At 47.4% G+C, this 17,430-nt stretch overlaps 1 protein-coding gene across 1 annotated transcript in view; it reads left to right on the top strand.

The window, feature by feature from the left end:
• Window positions 1-17,021, top strand: part of GPR137B (G protein-coupled receptor 137B) — a 31,692-nt gene extending 14,671 nt beyond the window's left edge. Inside the window, exons 2-7 of the mRNA XM_080917594.1 lie at window positions 1,892-1,941; window positions 8,692-8,914; window positions 11,121-11,270; window positions 12,536-12,664; window positions 13,983-14,107; window positions 15,382-17,021. Coding sequence (XP_080773720.1) covers window positions 1,892-1,941; window positions 8,692-8,914; window positions 11,121-11,270; window positions 12,536-12,664; window positions 13,983-14,107; window positions 15,382-15,493 — 789 coding nt within the window. The 3' untranslated portion in view covers window positions 15,494-17,021. The remainder of the gene's footprint in view (window positions 1-1,891; window positions 1,942-8,691; window positions 8,915-11,120; window positions 11,271-12,535; window positions 12,665-13,982; window positions 14,108-15,381) is intronic.
• The last annotated feature ends 409 nt before the right edge of the window (window positions 17,022-17,430 follow it).

Below are 17,430 nucleotides of genomic sequence, written 5' to 3'. Positions count from 1 at the left end.
TTACAAATACCTTGGTCATATATCTAGGCTCTTCTCTGACTAGATGGTTTCTCTTTCCCAGGCTGCCATGAACATCCCAATGTACCACAGGGCAGTGTTTCTCTGTGTCTGTTCCTGAGAAGCCATTAGGAAGACTGACTAGTTAAATTTAAGTTTGGAAAACTGCTGTATAGCATGTTTCTCTTGAAGATTAACATTATATATAGTAATCTTTTAAAGGCTCCAAGAATTCCTGTAAGGGAGCATGTATTTTCTGGACCAGCCAGATAGGTTACTGGGTAAAGATGTTTGCTGCCAAGCCTGACTGAGTTTGATCCTCAGGACCCCTCAGGACCCACATGAGACTCAAGGTTATTTCTTGGCCTCCATCTGCATGCTATGACAAATCTCCACCCATATATGTGCACGCAAAAACAATTTAGGAAACTAAATATTTTTCTAATGTTTCTAAATGTATCCCCTCACATGACCGTATTTCCAATAATGTTTATTATTGGTTTCCAGTTCTATAGGAACATCATGACAGGGTCAGTCTCAGAGCTAATTCTCACAGGTGTGGTTGTTGAGCTGAAGTGGGTAAATGTTTACAAGGCTCATGTGCTGGAACTGAGCAGCCTGTCCTTTCTCAGGGCTGGGAAAGGAGTTCCATGGCTCTCAGCGAGGGCTATTGTATCCCGCCTGACTCCATCCAGTGTGCCCTTCACTGAAAGTGGGCAGGCAGAGCTGCAGGGCCAGGGGCTGTTGGAAGCAAACAAATTGTTTCCTTTTTCTATAAGATGCATAGTTGGTAGGTAGGTTATATTGCCAATGGGACTGTTGGGCTGTTTTGTTTCTCTTGAGTGAGGACATCATTCTGCAGGACCCAAGGGGAAAAAAGACATAGCATTAGCCAAGGCTGGGAGTGATATGAGACCTCACGGGAGCCCTGGGTTCACTCACAGTCTCTTCCATGTGTCATTGTGTGACTTGGGTCACACCTACAGCACATGCTGAGGGCAGAGCCCAGTCTGAGGCTGAGTCCATGGTCTGTGCTCTCTCCAGCTACAGGCAGGAACTTCTTTATAGTTCTCTATACCTGGGCGCTTTTTCTCCAGCAAGACTGTAAGGCATTGAAGGCAGGGCTGGTCTTTGCCTTCTCTTTTCTGACAGCCTCATGCATGGAGCTAAGCCCAATGGATAGGGTCACTCAGTTGTGCCCTGACTGGCAATACAGTTCCTAGAGGCACTGTGGGTAAGGGCAGGCAATCTCACAGCAAAGTCACCAGAGCCTTAGGAACCTGTAGATAGTTAAGACAAAGTTAAATACTTTAAGTGCCTAGCTGTGGCACAACCTGATGTATTTTCCATGGTAAGATCAAACACGTGTGTGTGTGTGTGTGTGTGTCTGTCTGTCTGTCTGTCTGTGTCTCAAAGTCTTGCTTTGGTAGGCCTCATATTGTTGACTCTCCTAAGTGTAGGGATGATGAACACACACCACCATGCCTGCTTTAAACACCCTTTGAAAACAATGTAGTTTCTGTCTTTTCTTCAATTGAATATTTTAACAAGGCCTCTTGTGATTTGGGTTTCTTTTCTTCAGTACTGGGAATTCAACCCAAGACCTTGCACATGTTAGGCAAGTACTTGACCCCTGAGCTACAACAAGCAGTCTGCATTTTACTCTTTGAGACAAGGTTTGGCCACGTTGCTAAAGCCAACCTCAAACTCACTTTGTAGCCTAGGTAGTCCTTGTACCTGGTGCCCCCTTTACCACAGCCTTCCCAGAACTCTTTCACACTGAGGAAAAGTGCCTGGTATCTGTAAAAGAAGGGGGACTCTAAGTTAAGTGACGGTGACATTTTGTGGCTGTCTATGCCCTATGTCCCAGCTTCCATATTTTTCTGTCTTGCAGGTGATCTTCAAGGCCAAGTCAAAATATTCTCCAGAATTACTCAAGTACCGGTAAGTACCCCAGAACGTCGCTTCTCAGGCAGAAGGTGAAGTGTTTGCATGTGGAACCTGTTTTGCCAGCTGATGTCTACACACTTACCTCTCTGTAAACACCCAGACATCCCTGCAGGGGACCTGCTTGCCCAATGGAATGTTGTTTTCTTGATTACGAGAGCTTGTACATTGATAGGATTTGCAGGGGGTCTCTGGAACAGCACACACACACACACACACACACACACACACACCTTTCCTCCAGGTTTGCTTTGCACACTAACCACCTCCCTCAGCCTCCTGCTTGCTGGCTTTGCACGTATGCACAATCACACTTGCTTCAAACACTCATCTAAAATAATGTGGCTTTTGGTAGAGTGCTCACTAGCATGCACAAAGCCTTGCGTTCAATCCGTGGCACGTAAAAATGAGATGTGGTGCACACTGTGATCTCTGGACTCTGGAGGAGGAGGCAGAGGGACCAGAAATCCCAAGTCAGCTCAGCCAGATACCAGGTTTGAGGCTGTTCTGGTTTGTTCCAGGTGCCTAGGAGAGTGACATGGTCTGGAGGGACCTTGAATGACATGCCTGGTTTATGGGAATGGTGACAGTGTATGCTCCTCCTGTGTTGTCAGGGAAATCAGTTGTTCTCCAAAGCTTAGAATGGCCAGGTTTGGGTCAGGTATGATGGCGCACACCTGTCACCTCAGTCCTTGGGTGCTGAGGCAGGATCTTGCATTTGAGGCCTCTCTGTGCTATGTAGTGAATTTTGAGCTAATTTGGGGTAATGAGACCCTCATTTAATTAAAAGGCAAGCAGGAATAGTCAGGTTTGGCTATAGGGACATAGTAAGGAAAGGCCTAAGGGAGGGCTGGGGCACAAGGCATTCTTTATGTTTTGTGAGCTTGTCCCAAATCTCTCCACCATTTAAATACAATCAGCCTTCCTCATCCTTGAATTAGCCATCGATGGTTCAAAACTACCAAGAAATGGGCTGGCGAGATGGCTCAGTGGGTGAAGGTGTTTGCTGTTAATCGTGATGACCTGAGTTCTATCCCCAAGACCTATATGGTGGAGAAGTAACTGCTGTAAGTTGTCCTCTGATTTCTACCTGTGTGCTATGGCACATGAACCCCCCACCCACCCACACACACACACACTGCACATACACACACACACTGCACATACACACAAAATGCCAAAATAACCCCTCAGAAAAAAATCTTGTCAGTTATTGATATAGCATTTATATTATATTGGGTATCATGCATGCCATGGACTTGATTCAGGTTATGCAGGAGAATATGCGTAAAGTCTAAGCGAATCAACCACTTTTGGTAAGGGTTGTCCAGGCATCCTTAGATTTTGGTATCTTTGGCATCCTGGAAGCTCAGCCAGTTTTTATTCAACATTCTAAGAGTATTACTCTTAATTTATTTAAATGCCTTTAATCATGAGTGTGTGTGTGTGTGTGTGTGTGTGTGTCAGTGTATGCATATTTATGAGGATACCTGAGGAGGTTTGAGGTGTTGAATCCTCTGGAGCTGAAGTTGTAAGCCGCTTGCGAGGCTTGCTAGGGATTGAACTCGGGTCTTGGATGAACAATACACTTTCTTAACCACAGAGCCTTCTCTTCAGCCCCCAGAAGAGATGGCTTTTACCGGTAGTCTGTATCCAGCATACAAGTTGAGAAAATTGTGTATGGATTGAGAATGCATGCCCACCACTGACTGCTCTGCAGTTTGTGGCCACCGCTGTGTATTCTGTCAGCATGTGTTCCCGTCACACTGTAGAGATGAAGCTGGAGTCAGAGTCCACTCAGGTGCTGGGATGTTGGAGCCGGGAGGCAGAGCATCTCAAAATGCAAATGCCCTGAGTATGTGTATAAAACATAAGTGATTTGTTTGTTCTTTACACTTGGGGTCAGCTCCCAAGATGTCTCATTCTAATGTTACATTCCCAGCTTTTTAAAACAACCCGATTTTTATAATTAATTAATTGTACTTGGGATTAAACCAGGGCTTTGCATAGTCACAAGCGTTTTGGATGAGGGGCACACAGTCCGTTGAGTCCTTGTGAAAAGCTGTCATGTGACAAACCAGCTAGTCTTCCCATTCATCTACTGATCCTGTGACCTTTTCGGTGTCTGGATTGGTGATGCCCAACCTGTGGACACACGGGAAGAATGAGAATTCCTGAAGCTGCCTCCTGAGCTCCTCCGCTTCCCAGGACCCGCAGTGATGAATGCCGTCGAGGTTCTGCTTCTTCCAGACACAGCATCCGAACGTTTGTGTTCTGACCTTTTTTCCTTTTCTGTTTTAGCGTGGTGGGGGTGGGGATTGAGCTAGTGTTTCAGCCCAGGCTGTCCTTAAACTCCTTAGGTAGTAGAGAATGACCTTGAACTCCTGATCCTCCTGCTTCTATCTCCCCAGTGCTAGATTGGAAATGTGCATCATGAATTTGGGGTATGCCCACTCCAAATACTCATGTGGGGGCCCGAAGAGGCTGTCAGGTGTCTGCCAGTCTCTGCCTTTTTCAGGATTCACTGAATTTGAGCTAGGTTTGCAATTGGCCAGCCCCAGAAACCCTGTTGTCTCTGCTCCCCGCCCCCAAGTGCAGCCACACCTGGCTTCTCACTTCCTCGAGATAGAACAGTAAGCACTCTTACTTGCTGAGCCATTCCCACAGCCCCACATTCTAACTTTAAAGACAGGAGGATCCTGGAGGTTCAGAGAACAGGCTTTGTTTAGGAAAGGAAGGTCACAGGTCACGTGTAAAGACCTGAGTGGAGGACTGTGGTTCTAACCTGCATTCCATACTCTCTTCTCATGGGCCAGGGTCAGAAGGTGGGTGGCAGGGAAGAGGGGAAATGAAGGTTTTGTTGGTCTTGCGGTGGCAACCAGATAGAAAGTAGGGTGCAGGGACCCAGCACAGCTGGCAGCAAGTGCTATGGTTCATGCTGGATGAGGTACCAGGGTGTTCTGTGCTAATGGATGGTGGTGGTGCTCCATGTGGTGCTCTGAGATGTGTGGTGGTGCTCCATGTGGTGCTCTGAGATGTGTGGTGGTGCTCCATGTGGTTCTCTGAGATGTGTGGTGGTGCTCTGTGTGGTGCTCTGAGGTGGTGCTCTGGGATGTGTGGTGGTGCTCCATGTGGTGCTCTGAGATGTATGGTGGTGCTCTGTGTGGTGCTCTGGGATGTGTGGTGGTGCTCCATGTGGTGCTCTGAGATGTGTGGTGGTGCTCCATGTGGTTCTCTGAGATGTGTGGTGGTGCTCTGTGTGGTGCTCTGAGGTGGTGCTCTGGGATGTGTGGTGGTGCTCCATGTGGTGCTCTGAGATGTATGGTGGTGCTCTGTGTGGTGCTCTGGGATGTGTGGTGGTGCTCCATGTGGTGCTCTGAGATGTGTGGTGGTGCTCCATGTGGTTCTCTGAGATGTGTGGTGGTGCTCTGTGTGGTGCTCTGAGGTGGTGCTCTGGGATGTGTGGTGGTGCTCCATGTGGTGCTCTGAGATGTATGGTGGTGCTCTGTGTGGTGCTCTGGGATGTGTGGTGGTGCTCCATGTGGTGCTCTGAGATGTGTGGTGGTGCTCCATGTGGTTCTCTGAGATGTGTGGTGGTGCTCTGTGTGGTGCTCTGAGGTGGTGCTCTGGGATGTGTGGTGGTGCTCCATGTGGTGCTCTGAGATGTGTGGTGGTGCTCCATGTGGTGCTCTGGGATGTGTGGTGGTGCTCCATGTGGTGCTCTGGGATGTGTGGTGGTGCTCCATGTGGTGCTCTGGGATGTGTGGTGGTGCTCCGTGTGGTGCTCTGGGATGTGTGGTGGTGCTCCATGTGGTGCTCTGGGATGTGTGGTGGTGCTCCATGTGGTGCTCTGGGATGTGTGGTGGTGCTCCATGTGGTGCTCTGGGATGTGTGGTGGTGCTCTGTGTGGTGCTCTGAGGCGGTGCTTCTGGGATGTGTGGTGGTGCTCCATGTGGTGTTCTGAGATGTGTGGTGGTGCTCCATGTGGTGCTCTGGGATATGTGGTGGTGCTCCATGTGGTGCTCTGAGATGTGTGGTGGTGCTCTGTGTGGTGCTCTGAGGTGGTGCTTCTGGGATGTGTGGTGGTGCTCCATGTGGTGCTCTGAGATGTTTGGTGGTACTCCATGCAGTGCTCTGAGATGTGTGGTGGTGCTTCATGATGCTCCTTACTGTTCTATGGTGCCCGGTGGTACCCTTTGTTTTCACCACACTGGCACAGAGGGCAGTTGAGACAGATGAGGGGTAGAGCATGAACCGGCTACACAGGCTGAGTGTCAGAACCATCGCCTGAGCACATCCAGGTTTCGGCAAGGACTTATGACAGCGGCACTGGGGCAGGAGGGATTGCACCCTGTGCCCTCCCGGGGAGCTCCAGGGCATTGTAGGGTCTTGGTCCCAATCACACAGCCCTCTAAAACCCCCTCTCTTTCTCTTTTGCCTCTTCTGGCCCCCAACTGTGCCCTTTGGTGTGCAATGCCAGTTCATCCCTGCAACATGCACCACTTCAACCCCATCTTAGAAATGAGGCCATTTCCCCAGTGACCGCTTTCTGAAGCCTGTGCAGCTGATGCTGTGTTCCGAGGCCTATAGCAGAGGGCATCTGGAAACGGTTGCTCCTGCCAAGCCCCTGCGCTGCTATTGGATCTGACGTAACGATTGACACGAGGAAACCACAGATTTAAAAAACCTTGCCAGGCCTTTGTGCTCTGATGGAGACTTGGCAGTAGCCTACGAACCCAGCGTGTTCTATACATATAATTAGTTTATTGTATACTGAACAAGGAGGTAGACCATTATACTGCTGAATAAGGAGGGGGCTTGACTAGTTTCAATAGGGATGTCTCTGTCGGGCCACAGTCTCAAGCTTCCAGGAAGAAGGTACTGTGAACAGATTCTGCACACATCTGCCATTTCCCCGAGTCTTACCCAGAGTCTCAGTTACTGTTCTAGTGCTATGTGGAGATACCAAGACTAAGGCAACTTATAAAAGGAAGCATTTAGTTGGGGGTTTGCTTGTAGTTTCAGAGGGTTAATACACAATCATCATGGCAGAAAGCAGACAGGCATGGCACTGGAGCAGGAGCTGAGAGCTTTGCATCTTGACCCACAGGCAGCAGTCAGACAGACACTAGGCCTGGCATGGGCTTCTGAAAGCTCAAAGTCCACCTCTAGTAACATATTTCCTCCAACAAGGCTCCTTCTGATCTCCAACAGTTCCACTCCCTGGTTACTAAGCCTCCAAGTATATGAGCCTCAAACGACCACAGAGAAGGCTTTGCCATTCTAATGCATCTGAGGCACTGGGGTCCTTGGCGTGGCCAGTCACACCCCACGCCCATCACTGGGGTTACATGTGTATAGCCATGGCCATTTGATGCGGGTCCTGGGGGTTTGAGCCATCTGTAGAGCCCTCACGGAAATCAGTCTTCTTTGTCTACCACACGGGTCTGCCAGAAGACAGCGGGAACACGGCGAGCTGGGAAAGGAACGCGAGGCTGGTGCCTCGAGTGTCTGTGAGTCTGTGTCACCTGCGTGCCGGTGTCTTGCACATGTGTAGCTCTGAGAAAGTGTAAGATGAAATGGCCAGTGAAGTGAGCAGTTTGGAGCTTTGGCTCTGTAGGTTGGTGTGTTAGAATACTCAGGGAAGGGTGTGTGCAGTGCCCTGGCTTCGATCCTGAGCACCACAAAGGAATGATAACATTTAAAAAGTCAGTTTTAAATCCATTTAGCATTTATTACTTGCTGTGGTAGGATTGTATTGTAGGTTTCTTGCAGTTAGAGCTCAGGCCCAGGCCTCTGTGCAAAGCAAGTGTTCTGCCACTGTGTTCACAGTCCAGCTATTTGAAACCTTTCATCATTTTATATATGAATGTCTCATGTGTGCAGACATTGGAGCCCCTGGGACTGGAGTTACAGGCAGTTGTTAGCTACTTATGGATGAAGATGTAGAATTCTCCTTCTCTAGCACCATGTCTGCCTGGAATCTTTTTGGAGGCTTAGTCTATTATCATCATGGTGGGAAGCGTGGCAGCATACAGGTAGACATGCTGGAGGAGGAGCTGAGAATTCTACATCTTGATCCAAAGGTAGCAGAAGGAGGCTGTGTGCTAAATTGGATGTATCTTGAGCATAGCAGACCCCAAAGCCCACCAACAAGTGCTTCGGAGGACACACTTCCTCCAACAAGGCCACGCCTCTTAATAAGTGCTGCTCCCTATGGGCCAAGCATTCAAACACAAGAGTCTGGGAACCATAACGTGGTTGAGTCTGGGATGTAGATACAGTGTGAATGGAGGACAGAGCAATCTATCTTCAGAGACAACCTTATACGGCAGGTATCACAGTTTTTATTTTTAGAAGATGAGGCTCAAAATGATTGTACTGTGTTCCCTTCGCCCATACTGAGGGTGATGGGGTAGAGCTTTCTGTACGCCTCCTGGAGTTCTCTGACCCTAAGCATGTTCTCATTCTTAAGCTCAGGCAATTTTGACAGGATGCTCAGGCAAGCCAGCCAACAGGCAAGACCTGAAACAGTCCTTGCCACCCTTAGAGGTGAGAGTCTATGAAGGATCCTAAGGCAAGGGGGCCCAGAAAATGGTCATTTTAAAGCTGAGAATGTCTATTAGCCAAGAGCCATGCTCCTGCCTCAACAGTTAGCCCAACGTCTCAGCTTCTTTCTAGACTGACCCAGAATGTGTAGCTAATATGAAGTGACTGACCCTGAGGCATGTCTCTCGTCTTCCCCAGGTTACCCCTCTACCTGGTCTCACTTTTCATCAGCCTCGTTTTCCTGTTGGTGAATCTGACCTGCGCTGTGCTGGTGAAGACGGGGGACTGGGACAGGAAGGTTATCGTCTCTGTGAGAGTGGCCATCAACGACACACTTTTTGTGCTTTGTGCCATCTCTCTCTCCATCTGCCTCTACAAAATCTCCAAGATGTCCCTGGCCAACATCTACTTGGAATCAAAGGTAGAGGTGGGAATGCGATCGAGGTTCCTGATTCTGAAAATGGCTTCCTGGTTTACACATTGTACACGACAGATCTTGCTCACTCTGGTTCACTCAACGTTGTGAACTTTTGTTTCCAGGTGGTTTAGCATAATACAGGGTGTGTAGAATCTCTGGGAAAACTCAATCTGGTTTAGAACTATGATTGTTTAACTGTTAACTTATTTTTGGGGTGTTAGATATCAAACCCATGGGCCCATGTGTGTTTGGCAAACATCTACCACAGAGTTACAGCCCCACACATTTTAAAAATATCATTTATTTAATGTTTATGAATACACTGTAGCTGTCTTCAGACACACCAGAAGAGGGCATCAGATCCCATTACAGATGGTTGTGAGCCACCATGTGGTTGCTGGGTATTGAACTCAGGACCTCTGGAAGAGTGCAGTTAGACATCTTAACTGCTGAGTTATCTCTCCAGATCCCCTTCCCCCACCCCTTTTTAAAAATGATTTGGAGACAAAGTCTTTGTAAGTTGCCTGGGCTGGCTTTGAACTCACTGTTACCTAAGCTGGACCTGTTTCAGCTGGGATTATGGATTTAACAGCTCTCAGAAAGTGTTACTTCATTTTTAGTGCATGAGCTGATGTCAGCCTCCCATTTCAATGGGGTAGGTTAGTATTAAGTCCCAATTTAATGGTCAAGGAAATCAAGGCAGAGAGAGATATCAAGAAACTTGTCCTAGGTCAGTGCTCATAAATACAGAGCTGAAGTGAACGTGAGCTGTCAAGAGCTGGGGTTCAACACTAACAACTTTGTTGTAACTCCTTGATGACTCAGATTCAGGCTCTGCCCTTACCAGCCTCTCCCTGGCTGTGGGAATGTTCCCGGCACTTGCTGCAAGCTGGAGTCAGACTTAAACAAGGAGGCAGCTCTTGTCTCTTAACTACCACTACACCTCACAGCCTGACCTCCACACTGTCTTATTCCAGGCTTATGAGATGGGCAAATATACAGGTACCCTGTGGTCCCAAAATGCTTCAGCCAGATCCTTGAATCTCCCTACAGGTTCCCTACCTAAGCCCTGGAACGCTTAGGTGCATAAGAATGGGGTAGGTGGGTATGTAAGAAGCAGTCTTGTGCCCACCTCCGTCCCTCCCCTCCTCATTCCTCTTGCCCGGCCTTGCCAGTTGTGAAGGCTTTAAAGGGTTTTGCCAGTGTCGGTGCTCCTGTGTCTGCAGAGCTTGTGCACCCTGGGACAGATGTGCTCTAGCTTTCCTCTGGGGAAAGCTCTCCTTCTGGCCTTAGTTTGCCTTTGGCCTAAGAATTGCAGAGCAGCTGGGTTCCAATCAAGTTGTGTCTTATAGAAGTAATTAGTAGATGAAACTTTCTGCCTCAAGCCCTCACAGAACACCCTGTGATTCAGCTGAACTCATGAAAATCCTACACAGTAGTCGAGCCAGTTTCACTTGTAAATCTTGATGAATTTTACCTTTGATTTTTGCCATAAAGTTCATTATCTTATCTCTTATACATGAGTTGTGTAAAAATTTTAAGAGACCTGCAGTTTTTAAAAGGAAGGATTACATCATAGATTGTCAGATGTACTTAGATGACCCCTGTGACCAAAATGAATGATGCTCTGATTTAGTTAATGACTCCTCAATGCAGGATACACGTCAGCTTTGCTTTCCTTTGCTCCTGTGAACTAGACAGGGCTCCTTTAACTGACTACAGGAATGGATACATTTTACAAAGAGGCAGATACTCAAAGTTGCAGATACTCAAGTGACCTCATCCCAGGGGGCAAGCATGACTTCAGTGTTTCCAGTCTAAAAGGTTCTTCTACACTTTGAATGAGGTTATATGCCTCCTGACCCGGCCTAGCCTGGTATATGCTAGTCAGCCAGGATCTTGTTACTGAATAGTGGGACTTAAGAGATCTGATGAGCTTTTTAATATTCTGATTCTTAAAGCTCAGTCAATAGAGTGCGGACATAAGAACCTGGGTCCGATTCCCCCAGAAACTACGTTAAGAGCTGAGCGCAACAGCATGTACTTGTAATCCCGGTGCTCAGCAGGAGACGGAGGGTCAGCAAGCTCCAGGTAGAGACACACACACACACACACACACACACACACACACACACACACGGAGGGAGGCGGCTAGTGTACCTGCAGTGGGTACACCAACAATGGTCCATTCCTGTTGGCTGTCTTCCAGGGCTCATCGGTGTGTCAGGTGACTGCCATTGGTGTCACTGTCATCTTGCTCTACACCTCTCGGGCCTGCTACAACCTGTTCATCTTGTCATTTTCTCAGATCAAGAATGTCCACTCCTTTGATTATGACTGGTACAATGTATCAGACCAGGTCAGTGGGACACAAGGTGCTGCACTGGGGCCAGATTAGTGGGATGGAGTGAGCTACCACAGTGGGGACCAGATCAGTGGAATGTGGCAAGATGCTGCCTCAGTGGGGACCAGGTTAGTAGGATACAGTGAATGCCTGCTGGAAGGCCAAACTCTGTTTCTGCTGTTGTGCAAAAGTAAGCGGGCATCTCTCCTGCCCAGGGAGGTGTAGAGACAGATAACCAGTGTGAGGGGAAGTGAACTCCTCGACTAGGCCTCTATTGCATTGTTTTGTAAACACTCCTTTGTGTCATCTAAAACCAGCAAATGCCCAAGTATCTAAGTTAAATGACCACAGTGAGCTAAATCTCAAATGCACATTATCCCTGGAAAAGACAAAGCTATGGCTGTAACCTAGCAATGCTGGTGAAGCCTGTCCTACAGGTACGGCTGGAAGGAAGCTGGGTGAGGATGCTCAGGTACATGTGCTGTTTGAGGAAAACCGGATGTGGGATTTCTAGACCTTAAGCAGTGACTGCCTGTGGAGCTGTTCTTCGTGCACTAGGACAGGCACTAGCACTGGTGTGTGTGAGTTCACACCATCACTGCCACACGCTTGGCCTTTATCTTTCCAAACTGAAGTTCCATCAATCAGCAGACTTGCTTTTAACAAATTCCAATTTTCTTCCAACCAAGAACTTAAAAGCTCTATGCTTGGGGTGTGATATTTTTGCGATGCACATTTTCAGTGGCTTCAAGTACCTTCTCAGTGAAAGGGAGACCATACAGGGCTGAACTAGGAGACTTGAGTATCATCACTCTGGGGACAAACATTTGGTCTGTGCTTTCAGCGTGATATGTTAGAGGACCGGACCGAAGCTCAGTACTGCTCTCTTCCTGGTAATGGGCTGAGAAGCTGCCACGATTGGTTCCCCTCTATCCTGGGACCGTCCCTCCATAGCCTTGCTCAGAGGACTTGGATAAGCTGCCTATGGTCAGCTCTCATGAGTGGAGAATAGAGTGTGGCTAAGGTTAGGATGACTCTGGACAGACAAGCTTCTCTCCTTTAGGAGTCGGGGCTGAGATGTGGGCTCCAGGTTCATTCCCGAGCCACAAAAGTAAATGAATTGCCAGTTGTAAATCATCATCCAAAATGGTTTCTACAGTCCTCCAAGGCCTGACCCACCACTGCGACCAAGTTTCAGAGTGCAAGCTTTAAGGGGAGTGTTTCTTGCTGCCCTGCAACACATGAGGGCTCATGACTTCATTTTCCTTTCCCTGGAACAGGCCGATCTCAAGAGCCAGCTGGGTGATGCTGGCTACATAGTGTTTGGCGTGGTGCTTTTCGTGTGGGAGCTCTTACCCACCACCTTGGTGGTTTATTTCTTCCGAGTCAGGAATCCTACGAAGGATCTTGTAAGTATCCCCTTGTCTGTTTGCTGGTGTCCCTAATCCCCCTGAAACTGTCGAGTAGGATGTGCACCTCCCCGCATCTCTGTGGGGTAGGTCATCCAGGATTCCTCCAGGAGAAGCTTTTCCCTTAATTCTCTCAAAGAAAAATGGGGATTTATTTTACAAGAGAAATGAAAGTTAATTACATCTCATGGCCCGGGGACAGTATTCACAGTCCTCCAAACACATACACTGTTCTTTCAGCAGAAAATAAGAGGGCTGGAGATACGGCATTTGGTAGTGTGTTTGCCTAACATGTATGAAGCCCTGGGGAGATAGAAGCAAGTAAATCAGAGAGGTTTGGTCACCATTGTCTATGTAATGAGTTCAAGGCCAGCCTGAGAAACATGATACCGTGTGTCTGAAAGTACCAGTAAAAAGACTCACTTTATCCCCAGAGTGACAACCACTCATCGGTGAGTAGGAGAGTAGTACAGTGGCATCGTGGTGACCATGCTAAAGCCACCCACATCTGCTTAACCAAGTCAAGTTCAGAGTCCCCTGGAAGCCAGGCTACAGCTTTGCCTTCCTGACGTATATACTCCGGAGGGCACAGAAGGATGCCCACAGACAGACATACCCCAGTCCATACCCAGATAACAGCAGCTTGCTGCTCTTTTCCCCACTTGTCTCTGGTGGGCACCGCTAAGCCAGGTACAGGAATCAAAGCAGGGTGATGGGAGAGGAAGCCCTGCCCATCCACCTATGCCTTTCCTGCCAGGAAGGACTCCAACAAAGTATGCTTGCACTTTTGAGAATTCAGTTGAGGGAGGGTCCTGAGGTAAGAAACTGCCCCTGAGAGTCTGTGTAAACAGGCGTGTCTCTACATGGGCATCTGCTTTAGCCTAAGGAACTGCTGGGCACAGCTGACCTTGAGCTAAAACCTCTGGCCTTGGCCTCCCAGGTGCTAGGACATATCAATCACTGGAAGTAAGAGCTATGGATTTATTAGCATTATTAACTATGTTCATAATATTTTGAGTTCACTGTGGCCTTTATAAAGGCATATTTTTGTTTATCTGCTCTTTCCTACTGATGTCCTTTTTAAAAAGAACTATAGCTCCTCAAGGAGAGCAGCTCTTCCCTCCCCCATGCTGTACTTTGGGGGCTGTAGCTCAAGAGGTAGAGGAAAATAAAAACACTCAGCTTGAGACTAGCCTGGGATACATGAGGATACATGTATACACACACACACCAACACTCCAGCTAATGCTAGCACTCCTTCCTCATGCTAGCAGGCAGCTGTCTGCATGGATGCTAACATGGTAACATCTTCTTCTAGACCAATCCTGGGATGGTTCCCAGCCATGGATTCAGTCCCAGATCTTACTTCTTTGACAACCCCCGAAGATATGACAGTGATGACGATCTTGCCTGGAACATTGCCCCTCAGGGACTTCAGGGAAGGTAAGAGCCAGCTCCTGCTGGAGCTCACTGGGACACTGGGACAGATGGTAGTGGAAAACTACTATTTCACAGCTGTCCTGCAGGGTTAGGCTGACCATGGGAAGTAGCCAGATGTGAAAAGATAATGAGATCTTAGAGATTCCTCCCCCAGCATTTTTCCCACTCACTATTCCATGGAATGCTTAATAGCCGCACTGGTTTTAAAAGAAATCAACCTTTACTGATAGGGCCTTTCCGAGCCTGCCAGAGAGAGCATTTGATGCTCAAATCACCCAGGATCCTCTTTTAAAGCTAGAGAATATGAACAATTATATAAGAATTTGTCATTCTTAACTAGTTATTTACTATGAACAGTTACATAAGAACTTGTCATCCTTAACTATTCACTAAGATACCCACAAGTGCCGTCCGTTGTTTGCTACAGTCCTATGAGGTCGGTATAATTGAAGTCTCGTGGTGCAAGATCTGTGGGAGTCCCTTTACTAGGTAAACAGCAGGGCTGGCCCTGGGTCATACCTCAGTGCCAGAGCACATGGGAACTGCCTCCTTTCTTGAAAATTCACTTGCAGACTGGGCTTAGTCATTTTTGGGGTGGGCACTCGGAACGATGTGTATGCTCAAGACAGTAAACAAGCTGTACCTGCAGCTAGATTCAGAGGAAGAGAAGCACGTGCCTCCTCTCCTTATGCACCTGATCTACCCAGGGCTCAGAAAGTTGTGCTTGCTTTGCTCTGTGTGACAGTGAAAGTCCTTGGAAATGTGGGAAGTGCTCCGAAAGGACCTTGGTTTGGGATACAGAACTGAGACAGAACACACTGCTGTGTCAGTGAGGAGGGAGGAGAGACCCCCGATCAGATGAACAAGACAAGGTAGCAATTAGGGGGAAAGAACAGAGCAGCAGATGTTAAAGATCCTTTTCTATGGCATTTTAGACATTGCCCTTGAGGACTTTTATAACAGCCCAACAAAGACAATTGCCGATGCCCCTGTCCTTCATATGATGTTATCCAAAACACATAATCCTACCTTTTTGGGTAGATTAGACACTTTTGGGGGGAGGGGGCTAAACCTATGTTCTCTACAGTGGCTAGTGTTAGGTTCTGTAGTTTACATTACTAACTCTGTAGGGTTCAGTAGACTTGAATTCAGGCTGCCAGCACTGTGCATAGCTGTTTGGTGGAAAACAGGCAAGACACCAGCCTGAGAAACTCAGGTCTATTGCAAAAATTCACACGCTACATATGTGCAATACACTGAACTGGTTTTGTTTAAAGTTTTTCTCCAGACTACTATGATTGGGAACAACAAAACAACAGCTTTCTGGCACAAGCAGGAACTTTGCAGCAAGACTCCACTTTGGATGCAGACAAAGCAAGCCAAGGGTAGCATACCAGCTGACACAGTCCGATGGAAGAGTCCTCTACTGCAAACCTTCAGCCAGACAGACTGATGACAGCTGAGATTTTTAAGGCAGTTTTCCTGATGAAACAGAACTTTTATTTTTTGCTATAGCTTTCTCATGGCTCCATAGGGATAAGCAATAAACCCTTTAGTACTAGCAGAGAGCCTGGCTATTTCAGTGAGTATAATTTAAACTTTTAAAAGAGATTCTGTACTTTTTATAAAGATGTATTTTATATAACTTAAATACTAATTAATGCTTAAAGTATACTAGGTTTTTCCTTGATTGTAATGTATGTTGTAGTTTGCACAGACTTTCATGCATAATTCACTTTAAAACGTGGTCTAATAGTTTAAAGCTTTTGGAAAAGTTTCCACAAACCTTACCTCTGAAGGTCACTTTCGTGAGTGCCACAGCGTTGGGGCTCCTTTAACTGCCACGCCAGTGTTCCAAGTTAAGAGGAAGCAGAGTTCCCAGGTGTGTACGCAGTGGGCTCAGAGCAGTAGTAGTTCCTCAGACTTTGTCCTGAGTCTGGTGCTTCTTCATCTGAAAGCACTACTGTCACTACTATAAACACTCCAGTAACCAGTGGATACTGTCACGATGTCGTCATTCTGTAGTTTTCTTCAGCCCGGTGTAACTGAATACTCACTACCTCAGTAGGATGGAAGGAATGCGCCTTCCCCGACTCAGCCAGTGCTCGCTATAGTCAATGACAAGCCAAGAGGTCCCAACAGAGTATTAATAAATATTTCTGGCCTTTAAGCTCTAAAGGACTGTGGACTCCTGACAGATTTTCTGTAAAACATGCCTGTAATTTGTATGAGACTGACACGGTGCTCGCCGCCTGTTATTTTTAACTAGTATTCTGTCTGTTGAAAGCCATGTGAATGAAAAAGTGCACTCTGCCTATGTGATAGCAGCATCCCTGTTTCAGCCAGAGAGAGCTCCAGACAATGGTCGCATGGGAAAACTCTGGAACCAATGTGGCTTTCCTGGAGGCTATAGCTTCTCACAAAATGCATTGTCTGGTACTAGCAGTCACAGAGCCACAGACAATCTCTCTCACTCCCACATTTCTCCTGCCGTGTCCTAGAGTTTGAGAAAAAAACCTATCTGGGACCTTAACAGGGTGGAGCCCAAGTTTCAAATGGGTTGTGACTGGTTTTCACTGTGTAGAGCACACCTTGCAAAACCCCGTACCACATCTTTGCCTTCGAGTAAGCATCTGGGTTGCAAGTCATTTAAAATTGTTTTGTGTTTTCTACACAAATTGCCCAAATCAGTAAGTAGTTTACAGTAGCAGTATATGCGTTTATCTGTCACCATACCTGCAGTAGTTTGCCTGTTGCGGCCAGTGCCCACAGCTCCTGTGTCCTTGTCTCCAGCAGCCGAGGCAAGGCTCACTGGAAAGCACAGCATCATTAAGATTGTTCGGATGCACTCGTTTTGTAGCACATGCGCACAGCTGGTTAATGCTGTGTCTGTTTTCTTACAGTAATAAACAAGCTATAATCCACGTTTACAATAAAGTCGTCAGCATTCATGTCAGACGTAAAGAGACTATCGCTCTTCAATGCTGTCAACACTTGCTGGAACACAGATGCAGCGTCTGTGGATCACGTGTCCCCCTTACTTCCTCCGCTAACAAAACTGTTCTTAATGCGTTAAACATAGGAAAAGTTCATGTTCACAACATGAAACTAAAGACCTGGTAATATTAAAGCACATGGGGCCAAGCACGGCATTGTGGTTATAATCCCAGTACTGGGTCAAATCTGAGGTGAGCCTGGGCTGAAGCAATTCTCAGAGATAAATAAGTTCATGGGGAAGAGGCAGTACCACTGAAAATGTGGTACCAGCAGTGAGGTCTGATGTAACAAGGTCAAGACACACCTTTTTAGCTGCCAAGTCATTTGCC

Source organism: Micromys minutus (genome assembly GCF_963924665.1).
Source record: "Micromys minutus genome assembly, chromosome: 6".
Lineage (NCBI taxonomy): Eukaryota > Metazoa > Chordata > Mammalia > Rodentia > Muridae > Micromys > Micromys minutus.
The sequence above is the reverse complement of the archived record's forward strand: the minus strand, read 5'-3'. Positions and strand labels throughout refer to the sequence as shown.